Below are 21,277 nucleotides of genomic sequence, written 5' to 3'. Positions count from 1 at the left end.
TGACTCTTAAAAGATAATATGGAATCTCACAAAATCATGAAGTTCAGAGTACCCTTAAACATTTTTTGGTTCAAGTATCAATCTGACACTTGGATTCCCTTAATGTCACCCTTGCTGCACACATGAGCACTCTGCTGACACCTTTCTCAGAGGGTTCCATACAAGGAAACCTCCTCCTTATAAGGAGCAAAAATGTTTTGCCCTTTAACTTGCACTTACCAGCTCCCTATCTTCTCTAGTAGTCACACCCTCGATCAATCTAAGCCCTTTTCACATGACCTTCACTACAGGAAGATGTCAAACACATGCTTGGCTAAATCATTTCTTTTCCAGGCTAAACATTCTCACATCCTTCCCACACTATTTATATGACATGGCTTTGAATGCCTCCAGTAAGGCTGTCCCCCCAACAAGCTCCAGCTTGTCTATGTCCCTTTTAAAATGTGACAACCAGAAGTTAATAGAATTTCCTGGTTGTTGCCTGGGCCATAGAGCAAGGGGTAGAAGTCTCAATTCTTGAATTTGGAACATTATACTTCCATTAACACACTCTAGTCTCTATTCAAAGATGCCTGTGGCAGAAACCATATTTTTCTTAAATGGGAAAAAGCCACAGGGGAGGCAGAGAGACTCTTTCAATTAGTAATTTCCTACCTTTTCACCATTATTCATTCACATTATTTCATTATTTCCAAAATAGCCTCCGTATTTTGAAAGCTTTTATCCTCTTAAGTCTTTACTAAATAATAACTGATCAATTTCCAATTTTTATTTATTAAAATCACAGGCATATCTTAGCAATGGCATAAGTCATTGTCACGCACTGAGCTGCCTGAATTCCAACCAAAAGCACAAACGTGACGTTCGGTAAGCCACGCAGTCTTTTATGCAGTAAAGATACAACTTCCTTTTGGCTTTTTGAAATACTGAAAATAACTTTTACATCCCCATTATTACCTCTGAAAAATCCTGTTGGGAATCTCTGGCCTAATGACCTAATTTCCTTTTAATTCAGTGGCCGTTATTCTTAGAAGTAAAGAAAGAAAGAGGCCGTGTACTTGGATGGTAATGCTAAATAGTGACACCAGGGGGCAGACTCTTTGGGCAGAAGGTTTTCATTAACTTCTGTTCACTGCAAAAACCTTCCTTCTTTAGAAGTTATTGACAATTCCAGGTTGAACAGGCTCTTTCTTTTCTCCTTTTCCTTCTTCTTTTTCTTTTAATACAGCATATTAAAAAGAAAATACATCTCAATTAACATTTGAGAGATAATTTCTTCAATTTCCGCATGAACAAAAGTCTATAAACTTACTAGTGACCAAAGCGGCAGTGCAGGGCAGCCAGGTTCAGAGCAGCGTATCTCAAGCTCCGGCCATAGCCCTCTTCCCCATTACTTTTGCTTTCGGCTCCAGTAAGAATCAGGCGGTCAAAATAATGAAGGAGGCTGTGTGTTGAACTGAAAACATCTTGGACCCGGAGGTTGTTTAAGTAGCTGAGGTAGTGCTAAAAGAAGAAACAATCAACATATTTTAAATGCTCTGCTTCCTCTTGTGTAATAATAATTCAGAGAGTTCCACTGGCTGCAAACACCTGTGTATCCCCTACCATTTTAACAAGATGGTCATAGTTTAGCTTAATCTTTTCCCCACAGGCAGGGTTAAATAGGCTTAAGGTACATTAGCTGGTTTGGGTACACTTTCCCCCCAGAAGGTGTACCCAAACGAAAAAAGGGAATTCCATTAGAATTTGTGTCAGAGTTTTATCCTGAATATTCATCCACTATGCCACTGGTTATATTAGGATCCATGGGTGATACGTGAGGATGGAGGGGGAATCACCTAGCTCAGGCATTAAGGAACAGTGTGAGTACAAAACTAAAGATCTTAAAACTTGAATTCAGAGCTTCCCTGGTGGCGCAGTGGTTAAGAATCCGCCTCCCAATGCAGGGGACACGGGTTCAAGCCCTGGCCCGGGAGGATCCCACATGCCACAGAGCAACTAAGCCCATGCGCCACAACTACTGAGGCTGCGCTCTAGAGCCCACGAGCCACAACTACTGAGCTTGCATGCCGCAACTAATGAAGCCCACGCATCTAGAGCCCATGCTCTGCAACAAGAGAAGCCACCACAATGAGAAGCCCACGCACCACAACAAAGAGTAGCCCCCGCTCGCTGCAACTAGAGAAAGAAATCCCCCCGGGCCAGTAGGGGTGGAGGTGGGAGGGAAAGCTTTGCAACCTAGGCTGAGTCCTTTAAGTGCCAACAACATGATTTCTTTCCAAGAACCTGGGTCATTCGGCCAATCCTCATTTGCACGACTACTCAATAGGAAGAACAGTCTTGTCCCTGCTTTCCAACTTAGCAACAAATTCTGGAAAAGACTCACCGCTTCAGCAAAATCAGGATTAAATTTCAACAAGTTGTTCAACTCTTTCTGCAAAGAAGCTGGAGTGAGGGCTTTAGTCTCATCATTCTTTAACAAAGAAGCCTGAAATTTAAAAATGACTACTCAGTAGAAAGAAATGACCAATAAACATATGGACATGTATACTAAATAGCATCATCTGATTACTTTTTTTTCTGCACCTACACTCTCCTCTTGACCATGCAGAACACTGTTTCCTCTTCCTGGAATTCTAAGCTTCCCAACGACCCATCCACATAGTCTTCCATGCAAACTCCTGCTCAGTCTTCAGGGCCCAGTTTAGATTTCAGCCACCTGCTTCTATCACCTTCTAAACTAGATAAGGTCCTGTAAGTACCGACATGCTCCCACAAGCGCCCTGCACTAACCCTTCCTGCAGTACTTATCAAATTATATTAAAAGTACCAGCTGACCCCACCCCCAGACTGTAAGTGCCTTTAAGGCAGGAAGTATGTATATCCAGCCTGGCAAAGGGAGATGCACACTTGCCCTACTCCTGGTTATGTTTCATATGGATGGTACCAGCAATGATTATATAAAATATGTAGAAAATGACTTCTAAATTAATGATTAGTACTTAACTGGGTTATGGACTCTTCAATTTTAGCTAGACAAATTTTTCTTTATGAATAATAATAATTTCTAATTATATTTGAATTCATTATATCATTATAGAAGATTCCAAAAATATGGAAAAGCATACAGAAGAAAACAAAAATCATCTGTAATCCTTCCACCCAGAAATAACACTATTTTTTTGTCAGTGTATCTCATTCCAGTCTTTTTTCTGTGTGTGTGTGTGTGTATGTATGTGTTTATACATATACATACGCATACTTTTTTAACAAAGTTAGAATATATCATTTTATTACCTGCTTTTTTCATGTAATAATATATTATAAATTTGTCTCATCATCAAATGGGCTTTGAAACTACAATTTTTTAAGCAAAAGTATTAACCCTTTGTCATACGTATTGCAACTCTTTTTCCCGTTTTGTTGTTTGAGTTTTAATTTTGTTAGAACATGTACTGACATGTAGATGTTTTTCATTTTTATGCTGAAAAATCAAATGATCTCCTACGTCTTTTCTTCCACAGCTTTTCTGTTTAGAAAGTCCTTCCCCACCCAGAGATCAGTTAAAAGTTAATATGTAACATTCACAGAGGGATGGACAGGATGAAAAGGCAGAGGGCTATGTACCAGATGAAGGAACAAGATAAAACCCCAGGAAAACAACTAACTGAAGTGGAGACAGGCAACCTTCCAGAAAAAGAATTCAGAATAATGATAGTGAAGAAGATCCAGGACCTCGGAAAAAGAATGCAGGCAAAGATCGGGAAGATGCAGGAAATGTTTAACAAAGATCTAGAAGAATTAAAGAACAAACAAACAGAGATGAACAACACAATAACTGAAATGAAAAATACACTAGAAGGAATCAGTAGCAGAATAACTGAGGCAGAAAAACGGATAAGTGACCTGGAAGACAGAATGGTGGAATTCACTGCTGTGGAACAGAATAAAGAAAGAAAAAATGAGAAGAAATGAAGACAGCCTAAGGGACATCTGGGACAACATTAAACACAACAACATTTGCATTATAGGGGTCCCAGAAGGAGAAGAGAGAGAGAAAGGACCCAAGACAATATTTGAAGAGATTATAGTTGAAAATTTCCCTAACATGGGAAAGGAAATAGCCACCCAAGTCCAGGAAGTGCAGAAAGTCCCATACAGCATAAACCCAAGGAGAAACACACCGAGACATGTAGTAATCAAATTGGCAAAAATTAAAGACAAAGAAAAATTATTGAAAGCAGCAAGGGAAAAACAACAAATAACATACAAGGGAACTCCCATAAGGTTAACAGCTGATTTCTCAGCAGAAACTCTACAAGCCAGAAGGGAGTAGCATGACATACTTAAAGTGATGAAAGGGAAGAACCTACAACCAAGATTACTCTACCCAGCAAGGATCTCATTCAGATTCGATGCAGAAATCAGAAGCTTTACAGATAAGGAAAAGCGAAGAGAATTCAGCACCACCAAACCAGCTCTACAACAAATGCTAAAGGAACTTCTCTAAGTGGGAAACACAAGAGAAGAAAAGGACCTACAAAAACAAACCCAAAACAATTAAGAAAATGGTAATAGGAACATACATATTAATAACTACCTTAAATGTGAATGGATTAAATGCTCCAACCAAAAGACACAGGCTTTCTGAATGGATACAAAAACAAGACCCATATATATGCTGTCTACAAGAGACCCACTTCAGACCTAGGGACACATACAGACTGAAAGTGAGGGGATAAAAAAAGATATTCCATGCAAATGGAAATCAAAAGAAAGCTGGAGTAGCAATCCTTATATCAGATAAAATAGACTTTAAAATAAAGAATGTTACAAGAGACAAGGAAGGAGACACTACATAATGATCAAGGGATCAATCCAAGAAGAAGATATAACAATTATAAATATATATGCACCTAACATAGGAGCACGTCAATACATAAGGCAACTGCTAACAGCTATAAAAGAGGAAATCGACAGTACCACAATAATAGTGGGGGATTTTAACACCTCACTTACACCAACGGACAGATCATCCAAACAGAAAATTAATAAGGAAACACAAACTTTAAATGACACGATAGACCAGACAGATTTAATTGATATTTATAGGACATTCCATCCAAAAACAGCAGATTACACTTTCTTCTCAAGCGCGCACGGAACATTCTCCAGGATAGATCACATCTTGGGTCACAAATCAAGCCTCGGTAAACTTAAGAAAACTGAAATCATATCAAGCATCTTTTCTGACCACAACGCTATGAGATTAGAAATCAATTACAGGGAAAAAAACATAAAAAACACAAACACATGGAGGCTAAACAATACGTTACTGAATAACCAATAGATCACTGAAGAAATCAAAAAACACCTAGAGACAGATGATAATGAAGACACGACAATCCAAAACCTATGGGATGCAGCAAAAGCAGTTCTAAGAGGGAAGTTTATATTAATACAAGCCTACCTCAAGAAACAAGAAAAATCTCAAATAAGCAACCTAACCTTACACCTAAATCAACTAGAGAAAGAAACAAAACCCGAAGTTAGCAGAAGGAAAGAAATCATAAAGATCAGAGCAGAAATAAATGAAATAGAAACAAAGAAAACAATAGCAAAGATCAATAAAACTAAAAGCTGGTTCTTTGAGAAGATAAACAAAACTGATAAACCATTAGCCAGACTCATCAAGAAAAAGAGGGAGAGGACTCAAATCAATAAAATTAGAAATGAAAAAGGAGAAGTTACAACAGACACCACAGAAATACAAAGCATCCTAAGAGACTACTACAAGCAACTCTATGCCAATAAAATGGACAACCTGGAAGAAATGGACAAATTCTTAAAAAGTATAACCTTCCAAGACGGAACCAGGAAGAAATAGAAAATATGAACAGACCAATCACAAGTAATGAAATTGAAACTGTGATTAAAAATCTTCCAACAAACAAAAGTCCAGGACCAGATGGCTTCACAGGTGAATTCTACCAAACATTTAGAGAAGAGCTAACACCCATTCTTCTCAAACTCTTCCAAAAATCTGCGGAGGAAGGAACACTCCCAAACACATTCTATGAGGCCACCATCACCCTGATAACAAAACCAGACAAAGGTACTACAGAAAAAGAAAATTACAGACCAATATCACTGATGAATATAGATGCAAAAATCCTCAACAAAATACTAGCAAACAGAATCCAACAACACACTAAAAAGATCATACATCATGACCAAGTGGGATTTATCCCAGAGATGCAAGGATTCTTCAATATACACAAATCAATCCATGTGATACACCATATTAACAAATTGAAGAATAAAAACTATATGATCATCTCAATAGATGCAGAAAAAGCTTTTGACAAAATTCAACACCCATTTATGATAAAAACTCTCCAGAAAGTGGGCATAGAGAGAACCTACTTCAACATAATAAAGGCCATACATGACAAACCCACAGAGAACATCATTCTCAATTGTGAAAAACTGAAAGCCTTTCCTCTAAGATCAGGAACAAGACTAGGATGTCCTCTCTCACCACTATTATTCAACATAGTTTTGGAAGTCCTAGCCACGGCAATCAGAGAAGAAAAAGAAAAAAAAGGAATACAAATTGGAAAAGAAGAAGTAAAACTGTCACTGTTTGCAGATGACATGATACTATACATAGAAAATCCTAAAGATGCCACCAGAAAACTACTAGAGCTAATCAATGAATTTGGTAAAGTTGCAGGATACAAAATTAATGCACAAAAATCTCTTGCATTCCTATACACTAATGATGAAAAATCTGAAAGAGAAATTAAGGAAACACTCCCATTTACCACTGCAACAAAAAGAATAAAATACCTAGGAATAAACCTACCTAGGGAGACAAAAGACCTCTATGCAGAAAACTGTAAGACACTGATGAAAGAAATTAAAGATGATACCAACAGATGGAGAGATATACCATGTTCTTGGATTAGAAGAATCGATATTGTGAAAATGACTATATTACCCAAAGCAATCTACAGATTCAATGCAATCCCTATCAAATTACCAATGGCATTTTTTTACAGAACTAGAACAAAAAATCTTAAAATTTGTATGGAGACACAAAAGACCCCGAATAGCCAAAGCAGTCTTGAGGGAAAAAAACAGAGCTGGAGGAATCAGACTCCCTGACTTCAGACTATAGTACAAAGCTACAGTAATCAAGACAATATGATACTAGCACAAAAACAGAAATATAGATCAATGGAACAGGATAGAAAGCCCAGAGGTTAACCCATGCACCTGTGGTCAACTAATCTAAGACAAAGGAGGCAAGGATATACAATGCAGAAAAGACAGTCTCTTCAATAAGTGGTGCTGGGAAAACTGGACAGCTACATGTACAAGAATGAAATTAGAACACTTCCTAACGCCATACAGAAAAATAAACTCAAAATGGATTAGAGATCTAAATGTAAGACTGGACACTATTAAACTCTTAGAGGAAAACATAGGAAGAACACTCTTTGACATTAATCACAGCAAGATCTTTTTTGATCCACCTCCTAGATTAATGGAAATAAAAACAAAAATAAACAAATGGACCTAATGAAACTTAAAAGCTTTTGCAAAGCAAAGGAAACTACAAACAAGACGAAAAGACAACCCTCAGAATGGGAGAAAATATTTGCAAACGAATCAACGAACAAAGGATTAATCTCCAAAATATATAAACAGCTCATGCAGCTCAACATTAAAAAAGCAAACAACCCAATCAAAAAATGGGCGGAAGACCTAAATAGACATTTCTCCAAAGAAGACATACAGATGGCTAAGAAGCACATGAAAAGCTTCTCAACATCACTCATTATTAGAGAAATGCAAATCAAAACTACAATGAGGTATCACCTCACACCAGTTAGAATGGGCATCATCAGAAAATCTACAAATGACAAATGCTGGAGAGGGTGTGGAGAAAAGGGAACCTCTTGCACTGTTGGTGGGAATGTAAATTGACACAGCCACTATGGAGAACAGTATGGAGGTTCTTTAAAAAACTAAAAATAGAATTACCATATGATCCAGCAATCCCACTACTGGGCATATACCCAGAGAAAACCATAATTCAAAAAGACACATGCATCCCAATGTTCATTGCAGCACTATTTACAATAGCCAGGTCATGGAAGCAACCTAAATGCCCATGGACAGACGAGTGGATAAAGAAGATGTGGTACATATATACAATGGAATATTACTCAGCCATAAAAAGGAACGAAACTGGGTCATTTGTAGAGACATGGATTAATCTAGAGACTGTCATACAGAGTGAAGTAAGTCAGAAAGAGAAAAACAAATATCGCATATTAACACATATATGTGGAACCTAGAAAAATGGTACAGATGAACCAGTTTGCAGGGCAGAAATTGAAACACAGATGTAGAGAACAAACGTATGGACACCAAGGGGGGAAAGCGGCGGAGTGGGAGGGGTGGTGTGATGAATTGGAAGATTGGGATTGACATGTATACACTTATGTGTATAAAATGGATGACTAATAAGAACCTGCTATATAAAAAAATAAATGAAATTCAAAAAAAAAGTTAATATGTAGTTCCTCCTGGTCTAATTATAACCTTAAATGTTTATAGTTAAGCCTTTAATCCACCTATAAAGTACTGAGGTGCAAAGATGAGGTGAAGATCCAGGTCTATTTTCTCCTCTACAGTTAACCAATTGTCTAGATGAGTTTTTCAATCTGTTTAGTATTCATCTGTAGGAGTGATTCTATCACCTGCATCTAGATCTAAACATTACATCTTTCTGCAGAAAGAAAATTAATAACAAAAATAGGGAAAACTAGAAAAGTAGAGCAAAAATCAAAATTCTATGCTGAAAATAACATGGGAGAAAAACATCCAGCTTATATTACCAAAAAAAGGAAAAAGTATGGCTCAAAAACACCAGTAAGAAATGTCTGGGGTAAAAGTGTACCCATGCTTGCAACTTGAAATGTATCAAAAAATAAGATGAAATGGTGGCTATATGGGTAGATATATGATAAACGGAGCAAAATATTAATTGCAGGATCTAGATGATGGGTATATGGGTATTCACTATATAATGCTTTTCAATTTGTATTTCTGTTTGAAAATGTCCATGATAAAGTGTTGGGGAAAAGGGAAGTAGGTCTTCTAAATCACATTTTTGGGCTGTGTTAGTCACACACCATTAATAAATGAACATGCATTATGACCCTAACAGAGAAATAAAATCACACAGAAAATAGGAAGGGACACATAGCTACAACTGTATTGTTAGTAAAGAAAAAATGACCAAGAATAAGAATAATGCTGCTTCACTAATAAACCTACTCACATAACAAACATGTCATGACATGTAATGTCACAGGATTAAAAAAAAATTCATGACCAATTACAGAACATACCTGTTGAGAAAGAAAAAATTCTGCTTGTTTTTGGGACAGAGGCCCACTGCAAGATACCTCCTCTTCTCTGGAAAAAAAAAATAATAATAATAATAATGAATTACACAACAGTGAAAATGATAATGCTTTACAAAGTCAAATAGATTCTTCATCAGAAAAGTTTAAAAACTTTTAAAATTAATTCCCTCTTCTCAGGAATAGAAAAGACATGCTTAAAAAGTGATGTTGAATGACCTGCCGAAGTTCACATGATATAATTATGGACAGATGTAGACTTCGACTGTACATAGCCTCCAGCATGATCTTTCTAAAATGCAAGTCTATTGTCCCTGATTTAAAGTGCTCCTGTGGTATCTCATCACCTTCCAGAATAAAGTCTGCACTGCTTAGCAGGGCAGGTGCAATGCTTCCTGAGTGCTCCTACCTCTCTCCTCTGCCTTCTCTTTCTTACCCACACCCCAGCCCTGATGAACTCCTTACAATCTCCTATCATGCCAAGATGCCCCCCTGCTTCCTCAACCTGCAGGGCCCATTTTCCATCCACTGTTGCACTGTTGTACCATCCATCATTCAAGAATACCTCAAGTGTCATATCCTCCAAGAATCTCTCCTGACATCTCTCATTTGAGCTCCCACTGTCTCCCAGAGATAGGGATCACTGCATCTAGCACTGCCACACTGGCTGTTCTTACTTATATTTGTATATGAACACCCAGTCCCCCAGGCACACAATGGGCACTCAGAGTTTGAGAAATGAATGAATAAAAAGTCTCTAACTCCTCGCTACACATATAAGATGGTGCTGTATTCCAGAACAAGAAAAAGAGGTGTTATCTAAGAAATAACCATTTGCCTGGAAGTTTAGATCACACAGAACCAACAAATAAGAAATATACTGATATAAATCTAGACTTGAGAAATCTATACATGCACAAACAGTCTTACTTTTGAGAGCAAAGTATGAATAATACCCTTTTGCCACATGACTCTGAATAAATGGCTTCTCTATACAGGATTACAATAAGTAGAAAAATCAATATTTACTCATCAATAATATTTTTATAAGCACTCTGTGTCTAATACAGCAGTTCTCAAACTGTTTCATGCAAACAATATGTAAACAGGTATTCCAAAAGAAAACGAAATGCTGCTGAGGTTAAATCACTTGGGGAAAGCTGTACACCCTCTCTTCCCTGGGAGATTCATGATACACATTAGAGAAATCCAACAGAGAGACACTTTATTCACTTTTGTTTAATGTACCATTTACCAAACTCATCTGAATGAAGAATCCTTTCCTCACATCTCTCAAGAAGCACTGGTGTTCCACAGAAAACACTTTGGGAAGAGCTGCTCTGATATTCTCTTGGTTACGTTTCTGATACAAAGCAGCAAGCATATCAGATTCTACAGGTATCGGAGCTGCCAAGGACCAGCCCTGACCAGCATAACAAAGATCAGCGAAACAACAGTGACCTGGAGGGAAATGGAAAGAAAATTCACAGGCCAAGTTCTCAAGTGGAAAACAGCTAAATGTCTGGGCAATAAGAAGCCCTTTTCTCTTAACATACCCTTCAAAGAAAGTAAGCCCAAGGCTTGAAATAAATATGACTGTACACAAAAAGGCTAGAGACAGACAAGGATCTGATAGAAATGGGACACACCACTCCCGGTCCCACCCTCCTCTAAGGTCCATGATGCTCACTGTTACCAAATGCTTTATTTACTTAAACCCTTCCCCCAAAAAAGACTTGAGGTAGCTTATAACACAGGACACAAGAACAATAAGGTTAATAAAACAGAAAGAGAAAACCAGAATCACATAAAACGAAATTGCTGCAAATTAAGGCAAACACATTTGCTATAAATGAAGATCAAGTTTGGCTCTGGCTTCCATGGTGGCAACAGTGGCCGACGTGAACAAGCTTGGAAACAGCAAGTAAAAATACCATGGCCCAAACCATCCTTTTACTGACTCCTTCTTTGCCTCCTCAGGACCTCAAACACATGCCAGAGAAAGTAACTCTTAAAAAGCCACAAAGGGGGACTTCCCTGGTGGTCCAGTGGCTAAGATTCCATGCTCCCAACGCAGGGGGCCCAGGTTCGATCCCTGGTCAGGGAGCTAAACCCCGCATGCCGCAACTAAAAGCCTTGCATGCCGCAACTAAAGGTCCTGCACGTGGCAACAAAGATCCCGAGGGCCACAACTAAGACCCAACACAGCCAAATAAATAAATTAAAAAAAGCCACAAATGTATTCAACTTTGGAAGGGGGTTACTCCTTTAGGAAAAGGACTCAAGTATACCTTGTTTATGAATCCCATTACCAGTTGAAACAGAACTTTAAACTTACAAGTGCTATACATCAAAGGCATTTAACCTGGGTCCACGGATGGGCTTTAGGAGCCCATGAACCTTGTAAAACTGCAAAATATGCATTTTTAATGTGGGGATAGTACATGGCATTCATCAGATTCTCAAAAGGACTCTGGAAACTCCTCTAAAGGGCTCAAATCACCCACTATAACTGAAATTTTTAAATATATAACATAGGATTAAACAATCAACAAACTGGGGTGTTTATGTACTTGCAGTGCATAAAACACAAGTCTAGGTCCCCCAAGAAAATGTCTTAATGGGCTTACAGTCTTGGTGAGGGTTAAGACCAGCGCATGTGAAAAGATGGCAATAAACAATAAATACCAAGAATTAATATGATCTCTGCACTTAGAAGAGGGAGAAATCACTCCAGCTGAAGTGGTGAGGACCCTGAAAGTTGGCAAGGAGTGAAGAAATGACAAGGAAGGAAGAAGGCATTCCAGGAAAGGAAACCAAAAGATGCAGAATGGGAAAATGCCTGGCCTGTCAGAGGGATACAAGCACACCTGGCTGGCTGGGGTAAAGGATCCAAGTTGAGGAACAGAAATTAAAGGTCAGAAAGGTCAACTGTGGAAGGCCTCAAATACCAGGCTGGGAGACTTTGTGAACCTCTGGAGACTTCTGAGCAGGGTGATGACAAGACAAAAGCAGGGGAGGGGAAGGACTGAGATTAGGAACAGTTACTAACACCGAGGAGGCCATGAGGACCTGAACCCTTCTGAGGTGTGTGACCGGAGAGGTGATCCAACCCCTCCTCCCGACTTGTGTGCTCAGGCCACACTGTCCTCCGTCTGTCCCTCCAATATGTCAGCTTGTCCCGTCTTGGGCTGTGAGTCTGCATGTGCTCTGGCAACTCTTGTCAGGGCTGGCTCCTTCGTCACCTAGCTCCCAGTCTTAAAGGGCCCTTCCCTGACAGCACCCCACAGTTATTCTGTATCCCTGTGTCCCAGTCATTCCTTTCCTGCACTGACACTCTCTGAAATTACATTAGTTGTTAATTTCGTTACCTCTCGATTACCTGACCCTCCCACATAACTCCATGAGGACGGGGACTTTCTCCTCTGCGCTGACAGCACAGCAGCTAGCATGGTGCTTGGCGCACCAGAACCACTGAATAAGTATGTGCTGAATAAATTAATGAATTTGGGAGATTTATATTAAATCACTGGCAAGTGAAGAAATGCCAGAGAACTTCTACTTTTGTTAGGTCTTTTTAGAAGCACAGAGAAGATGTAGCTCCAGCAGCTTGCAGACTAGTAGCCTCCACTGCAAACTCACAAGGTGTAACCCTGTAAGCCCCCCTCTCTTATTGCAGGAAACAAATGCTGCCTGTAGCAACAACGAGTAAATGAAAAGCTGAAGCTAAATGTCAGTCTGTACTTTCTTCTGTAATTGGATTTTTAAAAAACACCTGATAAACATTCATTCACTGAATATTCCCTCCCTTCTAAATTAACAGGTGGGTCCCCCTTTTTCAAACAGTAGTTATTTCATTGTAGGATGGGAGATTTGCAAGCTAGTCAATGTTACTCTGGGCTTTCTAATTTTAATACAAATTTCTAGGGCAAGAAAAATAATTTCCCTGAAGAAAGCAAGACCTAAAAACATTCCAATAACTAAGAAAGGAAGGGAGGGAGGGAGGGAGGGCAGAAAGAAAGGAAGAAAGGAAGGAAGAAAATGAAAGGGCTAAAGTGAGAAGCCTCTCATAATGCAATAAAACACTAGAAAAGAACACAAAAAGAAAAAAATGAAATTTTCCTTTTTAAAAGAATCAAGAAATGTATGTAAATATACATTATGAAATTTTAAAAATCCTGTAACAAGTCAAAATCATCTCTTTTTGGACAAAGAATTATAATACTTAAGTAGAATAATATTTAAATAATACATTTCTTCTATTTCAGTGATGAAATTCAGTTTACTAAATGCACACTATTTTCTGAAACCATACACCTTAACAGTATACACACTATTATTACACACAAATGAATTCTTAGATTAGAATAAAAACAAAACGATGCAGTTAGACCTAATTAAATCAGATTAATTTAGGAGAAAGTCAAACCTAAATAAGAAAAGTTTGAATTTTAACATTTCTGAAGAACTGACATTCTGCTACTTTAAGCATATAAAGCAGCTAGGACAAAGATTACATTGTTTCCTGGAGCCCTTCCTCAGGGGAATTAAACAAAAGAGAAATTAGAGAAGAAGAATAGTGAATATTTGTCAAATGTTTAAAGGCACAGTTGTAAACACTTCATATAGATTTATCATTTAATTCTCAAAATAACCTTCTGAGGAGGTGACATGAGCCCCATTTTGCAGATGAGAAAACTGAGGTACAGAGAGGGTGACTTGCCCAAGGTCTTAAGGGAATAAGTGGAGGAGCCAGAATTCAAATCCAGGGGTCTGACTCCAGGGCCAGACTCAACCCTACAAGGTTCTGCCTTTCCACTAGATGAGAAGCGTCTTTGAGCAACTCTGAGTTTTTGGAAGTACTTACTGGTACTACAGTCTTCTTGCTCCCAGAGTATGCTGAACAAATCACATAACTGTACAAAGGTCACTCATAGGAACTGCAGGGAAATATTCTCTGGCTACACACACAGACCTCCCCCAGCCCCCAAGGGGGTTAGCCAGCCTACATAGGGCAGGTGGGGCTTACTTCTCTCAGAGCTCTGAACACATTGTTACTTGTAGTGATCTGTTTGGGTGCCAGTCTTCCTCACCAGACTGTGGGCTCCCTGAGATCAGGAAATACAAAACACACACACACACACACACACACACACACACACACACACACACACTTTATATGCTTTTCCCTCCAAATATAACTAGTCTATTTGGGAGGTGATCCCAGGTAACAGCTGGGGAGAGGGGACGTGAGACAGTGAAGGGAAGTCAATACAAAGTGTTTTATGGGGCCAGTTACCAGTGTGGGCGATGAATGATGTGTTCTGATTCTCTGCATTCATTCATCCAACACATATTCACAGACATTACAAGCCAAGCACTGAGGAACATGAGGTGAAATATGACAGAGAAGGGTCTTAGCTCTTGAAGGGGTGCAAAGACAAATACAAATGAGTCTAAGTAAATAAATGCAAAAAGTTACTTAGTGAGGAGAGCTATGGAAGAAATAAAGAAGTTGGAAGTATTTAGGATGAAGGTTACTTCAGACATGTGGTCAGGAAAGGCCTGTGTGAGGACACAGGAGCTGAGATCTGAACAGTGAAAGGGAGTGAACGGTGAAAGAGAGTGAGCGAGGTAAGAAGCCAGGGAGAGCCTGCGAGGCACCCTGAGGCAGACCTCGGCTTGGTATTGAAGAAACTGAAAGCAAGCCAGAGCAGACAGACTCTGACAGTGAATGGGAAGTAAGGAGAAAGAGGTAGGGAAGATGACAGGGGCCAGATCATGCAAGTAATGAGGCCACAGTAGCTCAGATTTGTGTCTAAATTCCATGTATAGTCAAGGAGGGTTTGGGGCATAAGAACACGTGGTGTGATTTACATCATAATGGTTCCCTTGGATGCTACAGGAAAAACTGATAGTAAGGAAACAAGAGTGGAGGCAAGGAAAGCAGTCGGGAGGCTAGAGCAGTCATCCAGGAAAGAGATTCGGTGCTTAGACCACAGGGGAAGCAGTGGCAATGGACAGAAGTGAACTAATTCCGAACATATTGAGGAGGAAGGATTGGCTGCATCTGCGGAAGGACTGGCTGCAGGGGTGAAGGAGGGGGAGGACACAGGGACATGCCTAGGCTTTGAGCTTAAACAACTAGGTGAGCAGTGGCACTACATCCCCAGGCTTAAACTTTAGCAGGCATTCAATAAATTTTCACTGAATTAATCAACTGTTAATTCACTGTGATATAATGAACACTACCACTCAGGGTCCCAGCAGAAAACAAATGGCATATTCAAATGGCGTAATTTGAGAAAAGTTTAATAAAGGGCCAGTTACAAAAATAGGGGCAGGGGATGGATAAGCCATAGCGGGTAATAAAGTTCCCAGGGCTGGTAATAGTGGGGCACCTTCTGCACCGGGCCTGGGAAACCTCCCCAGTTACTAGACCCCCGAGATATGCAGAGCAGGCCACCTGACAGAGGCTGTGACCCTACTGCCAGCCCACCGTGACCCCGAAGGAAGGGAGCCAGTGAATCAACACCTTGACCTCACTCTCCTTGACCCTCTGGATTTCCCACCAGTGCCTCTCAATCAGAAGTTAGAAGGCAAGGAGATTACTGATGCAGCCCGTAAGGGTGAATTTCCTGGATCTGGAGGGACAAAAAGATGACAGCCAGCACATGAACTCTGGATGAATGAGTTCATCCAGAACGAGGATGAATGAGGATTTACTGCTGGATGAATGAGGATTTGCTGCTCCCGTAATGATGCTATTTCACAGGAAAGGGATTCCCGCCAGAAAAAACCAACTTACCTTATAGATACATCAAGTTCTTCTTTTTCCATTTTTCTTTCGCTCTCCTCTCTGCTGGCCGGTTCCATATCAGCATCCTCCACTGTCTTTTTCTCACCATTCTGGAAGTACTGCTGAAGGGCAGTGTACAGTTTAAACACTTGACTGAAAGAAAGCTTACTGTAGGCCAAGATCATGTGACGCAGAAATAAACCTATGAAACAAGACAGAGAGGAGGTGAAGGCATTAACTTGAAATCCAGGCTACAAAAAGTTGATGACTATTTGTTGCAGTTCTTCCTCCAAAATAATGAAAAAAAAAAAAGACACTTGCAGTTGCTGTTCCCCTCCGCATAGAACCTTCTTTTACCACCTTTTACGAAGCTGACTTTCTCTTTATATTCAAGCCTCAGTCCTCCCACCCGCACTCCACTCTTTATCCAGCCAATGTGTCCTTCCGTGACTGTTACAACATCTGAAGTGATCCTATTTGTTTACTTTCTACTGTCTGCCTGCTCCTCTGCCCACAACCACAAGAAAGCAATCTCCATAAGAGGAAGTTTCCAGTCTCTCTTAAAGTCCAGAGCCTGGCACATGGAAGATCAATAAATAACTGAGGGTAAGTAACATAAAAACTACCAGGAAAAAAATGCCAGATGGATGGAGTATGACTATACCGCTAACAGCAAAGCGTCAAGAAACTTCATATATACCCGCCTTATAAACTATATCAGTAATCTACTCTTACTTACCTCTCTTCATAAAAGTTTAGTTGGTGACCCTGACTCAGTCATACAATGTGGACAAGTGAGCAGAGGACTGTGAGAAAGAGCTGAGGAACCCTAAAAGGCTCCACTACCAGGCTAATACTCTGACGACAGTAGACAAAACAGAAGATGCTTTTCCACAAGACAATTATTTAAACACAGGTCAAAATGGCAAGGCGATGAATACAAACTATAACATGTCCAACATCCCCACTGTGTGTGCTCAGATACAGCAGATTAATGACAGATGTGATTTAAAGAGCAGTTCACTTCAGTGAAAATATTCTCTGCTCTCCTTAGAAGAACTTCATACCTACTACACTCGTTTTGTGAACCTCTGGTTCAGTTCCAGAAAAAGAATCTGAAAGGTCATCAAAAAATTGTTCCATATCCTTCAATTCGCCTTCAGCCATCAGTTTGATTCTGAACAAGAAAAATGAGGTGTGCATTTTAGGAAGGCCCTTTGAACATCTTCCCACATTTCATATTCCACAATCACCTAAAATAAATCTATTTTAAAAACAATTCAGAGATTCATATAAAATGGTGGCACACAAAACAAATTTGATAATCCAAAATGTCACTCCCATATTCTGAAAAGCATCATTGCTGATGTTTTCTTGATTATAAAACTTCTCAAAGTTACATATCAGCCAGTAAAAATGAAATTCTCTGCAACAGCTAAAAGGAGCAATGTAGATCTGTACAGAATAATAAATTTTTAAGCAGTATGTTTAATGCTATCCATTTTTCAAAAAATATAAATACATGTACTTAAGAAAACAACCTAGAATAATAAAGGTTTTTTTTTAAGGAATTAATCACCATGTGCCCTCTTCTAATTTTTATCTACTTTGACATCTTTTCATATATACAGAAGAAAATGAAGCTTACCTGATCTGTACTGAATTTGCCAGCTGAGGACAAGATTCTTCAATTAACTTGTAAAGTTTAGACAGCGTAATATCTGGGCCCTGGGTAAAGGAGAGATAGAAAGGTTACAGAAAAATTTTAAAAAGCTGGAGATTGATAAACATCTGCAACATGAATTCATTTATCAACCTCTCTGCTTTACAATCATTCCAAATATGAAATCTCAAATCAGGAAGAGAAAAAAACCTATCTGCATAAAACGCTAAAGTAATACTTCATATTTGCATAGCATTCTCTTTTAGCTGGAGGAATGACTTAAATGCAAAAAAAGTATAGAATCTGTAGTCTGAGGTTCCTTCCTTCTCAGTGTTGCAATCATGGCAAAGTTGTAGCCTCCCTGAGCCCTAGTTTCCTTCATCAGTGAGATGGAGATAATAATAACCTCCCTTGTTTGTGGCAAAGATTAAGTAAAATAATTCAAATTGTTTCGTAACCTGGAGAACATTATACAAACACAGGGGTCCTATTTTCCATAAACATAATCTCATTTGATCCTCCCCAAAACACTGTAAGGTAGGCAGTCATACTATGTGTCCAAGTCCATAAAAGGTACCACTAGAGACAGAGAGTATGCAACCTCAGCTATCAAGAAGGTTACAACCTAGCTGAGGTTTAAAACTAAACACTGAATATTTGGGGAACAGTAAGTTCAGTAGGTCAATTTTAGATGTGGATAACACAGCAATCCCACTTCTGGGGCAAGTATGTTCCATGTGCATTGTTTGAAATGAAGAAAAACTAAAAAGAACCTATAAGTCCGTGAATAAAGAGTTCATTTTTAATTTACAAATTTTAATATTAATTAAAAGCATGAGTTAAATTATGTTTCTTTTCTTACTGTGGAAAACAATGCAGTCGTTAAAAAGAATGAAGTAGATCTACTCAAATATGCTGACAAGAAAAGATCTCCAAGACTTGTTAAGTGAAAGGAATAAGCTGTAGAACAGAAGTAGCATTCATGTAAAAATAAAAAAAGGGAGAAATTAAATTAAAAGGATATATGTATATATACTTATAATCATATACAGATACACACAGCAAAAAGTCTAGAAAGATCCATTCTGAACTGTTGCTCAATAAATAGTTGAATGGGGCTTCCCTGGTGGAGCAGTGGTTAAGAATCCGCCTGCCAAGGCGGGAGACACGGGTTCGAGCCCTGGTCCGGGAAGATACCACATGCCACAGAGCAACTAAGCCCGTGTGCCACAACTACTGAGCCCGCACGCCATAACTACTGAAGCCCGTGCTCCTAGAGCCCATGCTCCGCAACAAGAGAAGCCACCGCAATGAGAAGCCCGCGCACTGCAACAAAGAGTAGCCCCTGCTCGCCACAACCAGAGAAAGCCCACGGGCAGCAATGAAGACCCAATGCAGCCAAAAATAAATTAATAAATAAATAAATAGTTGAATGAAGGAACATTAACTGTGATAATCTCTGAGAAGGAACAGGATTAGAGGGCCTGCAGAAGAACCATAACCTTTCACTCCATCAATTTTAGCATCATTTAAAGTTTTTACAATGAATCTTCATGTATTAGTTGAGTAGTTAAAAATTAGCTAATTTTTAAAGCCAAACAATAAGCAAATAAGTAAAGGCTGGAATTTTGCTAGACGAATTCTATATACACATTGATTAAAACTACACAGTAGTGGGAGTTCCCTGGTGGCCTAGTGGTTAGGATTCCGGGTGTTCACTGCTGTGGCCGGCTTCAATCCCTGGTCAGGGAGCTGAGATCCTGCAAGCCATGCAGTGCAGCTCTGCCTCCCGCCCCCCGCCGCCAAAACAAAACAAAACAAAATAAACTACATGATAGTTAGCCAGGCAAAAAAACAGAAGGAGAATCCAAGACACAAAAAACAGCAAGAACAAAGGCAGAAAAACACATGAGCTAAGACACCAGAATTATTGTTTTGTTCCTTTTCTCTATCAAATTTTTTAGTATTATGACTTTTATTTGAATAATGGGGAAATGCACTTATAATAGTAATGTAGATAGGACTGGGAGCTGCAAGTTATGGGGAACCCACTACTTTTATTTAACTAACTGGGCAAGCCACTTAACCTGTGTCCTCAGTACCCCTTCTCCCCCTGCCCCATAAAAGGTGATGGATTAAAAAAAGCCCTTTATAAACTATACAGTACTAGGCTTTGGGGATACAAGGGTGAACAAAAATAGGACAAAGTAACGCCCTCATGTAGGTTACAGTCTAGTAGGGGAGAGAGACAGCACTCATATAATCACACAAATAAATGGAAAAGCCACAACTGATATAAGGGAAAGTGCATGCCCTATCCCTATGAGATTAAAATGAAAATAGCTAAAATTGACTGAGCATTTACCATGTGCCGTACACTGTAAAGTGTTCCCATGGATCTTCTAACTTAATACGGCCATCACATGACAGTTTCTATTATTGCTTTCATTTTACAGAGAGAAAGCAAAGACCCAAATAAGTTATGGAACTTGCCCAAGTCGCACAGTGGGTAAGTGGTGGAGCTACAACCTCAGTCTGCAAAATGAAATAAAACATGTAACGTGCTTAGTACACAGTAAGTGTTCAATCAATGTTGGCTGTTACTTTTATGTCATTGTTACCACTTATTACCGTCTTCTGGGGTACAGAGCCTGTAGCTGTGTCTCCAACGATCAGGCCTACATGTAAACTCATTCTACAGAAGACGGAGGATCTGAGAAAATAACTCTTCTCCCAGTCACTCAGCTAATAAATGCTGGAGCCAGATATAAACCTGCTCCCCAAAAATGAATGTAAAGTGACTGGTCCATCGTTAAGTACTCACTAAGTGTTAGCTGGTGGTATTAACTATATTTTTCGCGATACTACACGGCAGAGAGAGTGTCCGATGAACCCCCGTGCCCCCAACCAAGGAGCTGTCCGGCACAGAGCAGGTGCTTAGTAAGGGTTTGCTGAATGAGCAGGAGCCCCTCACCTGCAGCAGCGGCAGGAGCAGCTGGTTGAGCCTCCGCCGCTCCATGAGGCTAACGGCGCCCTCGCCAGTGCGGCCCATCTCGTTCAGCAGCACCAGGACCGCGATTTTATACGGCGTCACCCAGTCCTTGATACCGAACACGTTGGCGTGCACCACCCCATTGGTCATCATGGGGTTGAAGTAGAGGCTCTCGTGGACGCTGGCCATGGCGCCCCAGGACTACGTCCAGGAGCCTTGGTGCGCACCGCGGCCAGGTTCCCGCTCCGAGCACGCCACCAACCGCCCTAGGCCTCCGCCCGCCGGCGCCGTATCCCAGGAAACTGGCATCCTCCCGACGGCACGCCGTCGGCCAATCAGAGAAACCAGACCAGAGCACGAGGGAGCGCTACAGCCAATCA

At 39.9% G+C, this 21,277-nt stretch overlaps 1 protein-coding gene across 2 annotated transcripts in view; it reads right to left on the bottom strand.

Moving 5' to 3' along the window:
* Window positions 1-21,202, bottom strand: part of ANAPC5 (anaphase promoting complex subunit 5) — a 38,458-nt gene extending 17,256 nt beyond the window's left edge. The window contains exons 1-7 of one of the 2 annotated variants that reach the window (XM_019950443.3): window positions 20,880-21,202; window positions 17,891-17,970; window positions 17,310-17,419; window positions 16,252-16,444; window positions 9,429-9,495; window positions 2,387-2,488; window positions 1,313-1,503 (exon numbers count right to left, since the gene is read on the bottom strand). In XM_019950443.3, coding sequence (XP_019806002.1) covers window positions 1,313-1,503; window positions 2,387-2,488; window positions 9,429-9,495; window positions 16,252-16,444; window positions 17,310-17,419; window positions 17,891-17,970; window positions 20,880-21,086 — 950 coding nt within the window. In that variant the 5' untranslated portion in view covers window positions 21,087-21,202. Of the gene's footprint in view, window positions 1-1,312; window positions 1,504-2,386; window positions 2,489-9,428; window positions 9,496-16,251; window positions 16,445-17,309; window positions 17,420-17,890; window positions 17,971-20,879 lie in introns of those variants that run through there. The other variant, XM_019950444.2, reaches the window with a different exon arrangement.
* Between the last annotated feature and the right edge of the window lie 75 nt (window positions 21,203-21,277).

The sequence above is a fragment of the Tursiops truncatus genome, chromosome 13 (assembly GCF_011762595.2).
Source record: "Tursiops truncatus isolate mTurTru1 chromosome 13, mTurTru1.mat.Y, whole genome shotgun sequence".
Taxonomy (NCBI): domain Eukaryota; kingdom Metazoa; phylum Chordata; class Mammalia; order Artiodactyla; family Delphinidae; genus Tursiops; species Tursiops truncatus.
This window is presented reverse-complemented; position numbering and strand designations above follow the sequence as displayed.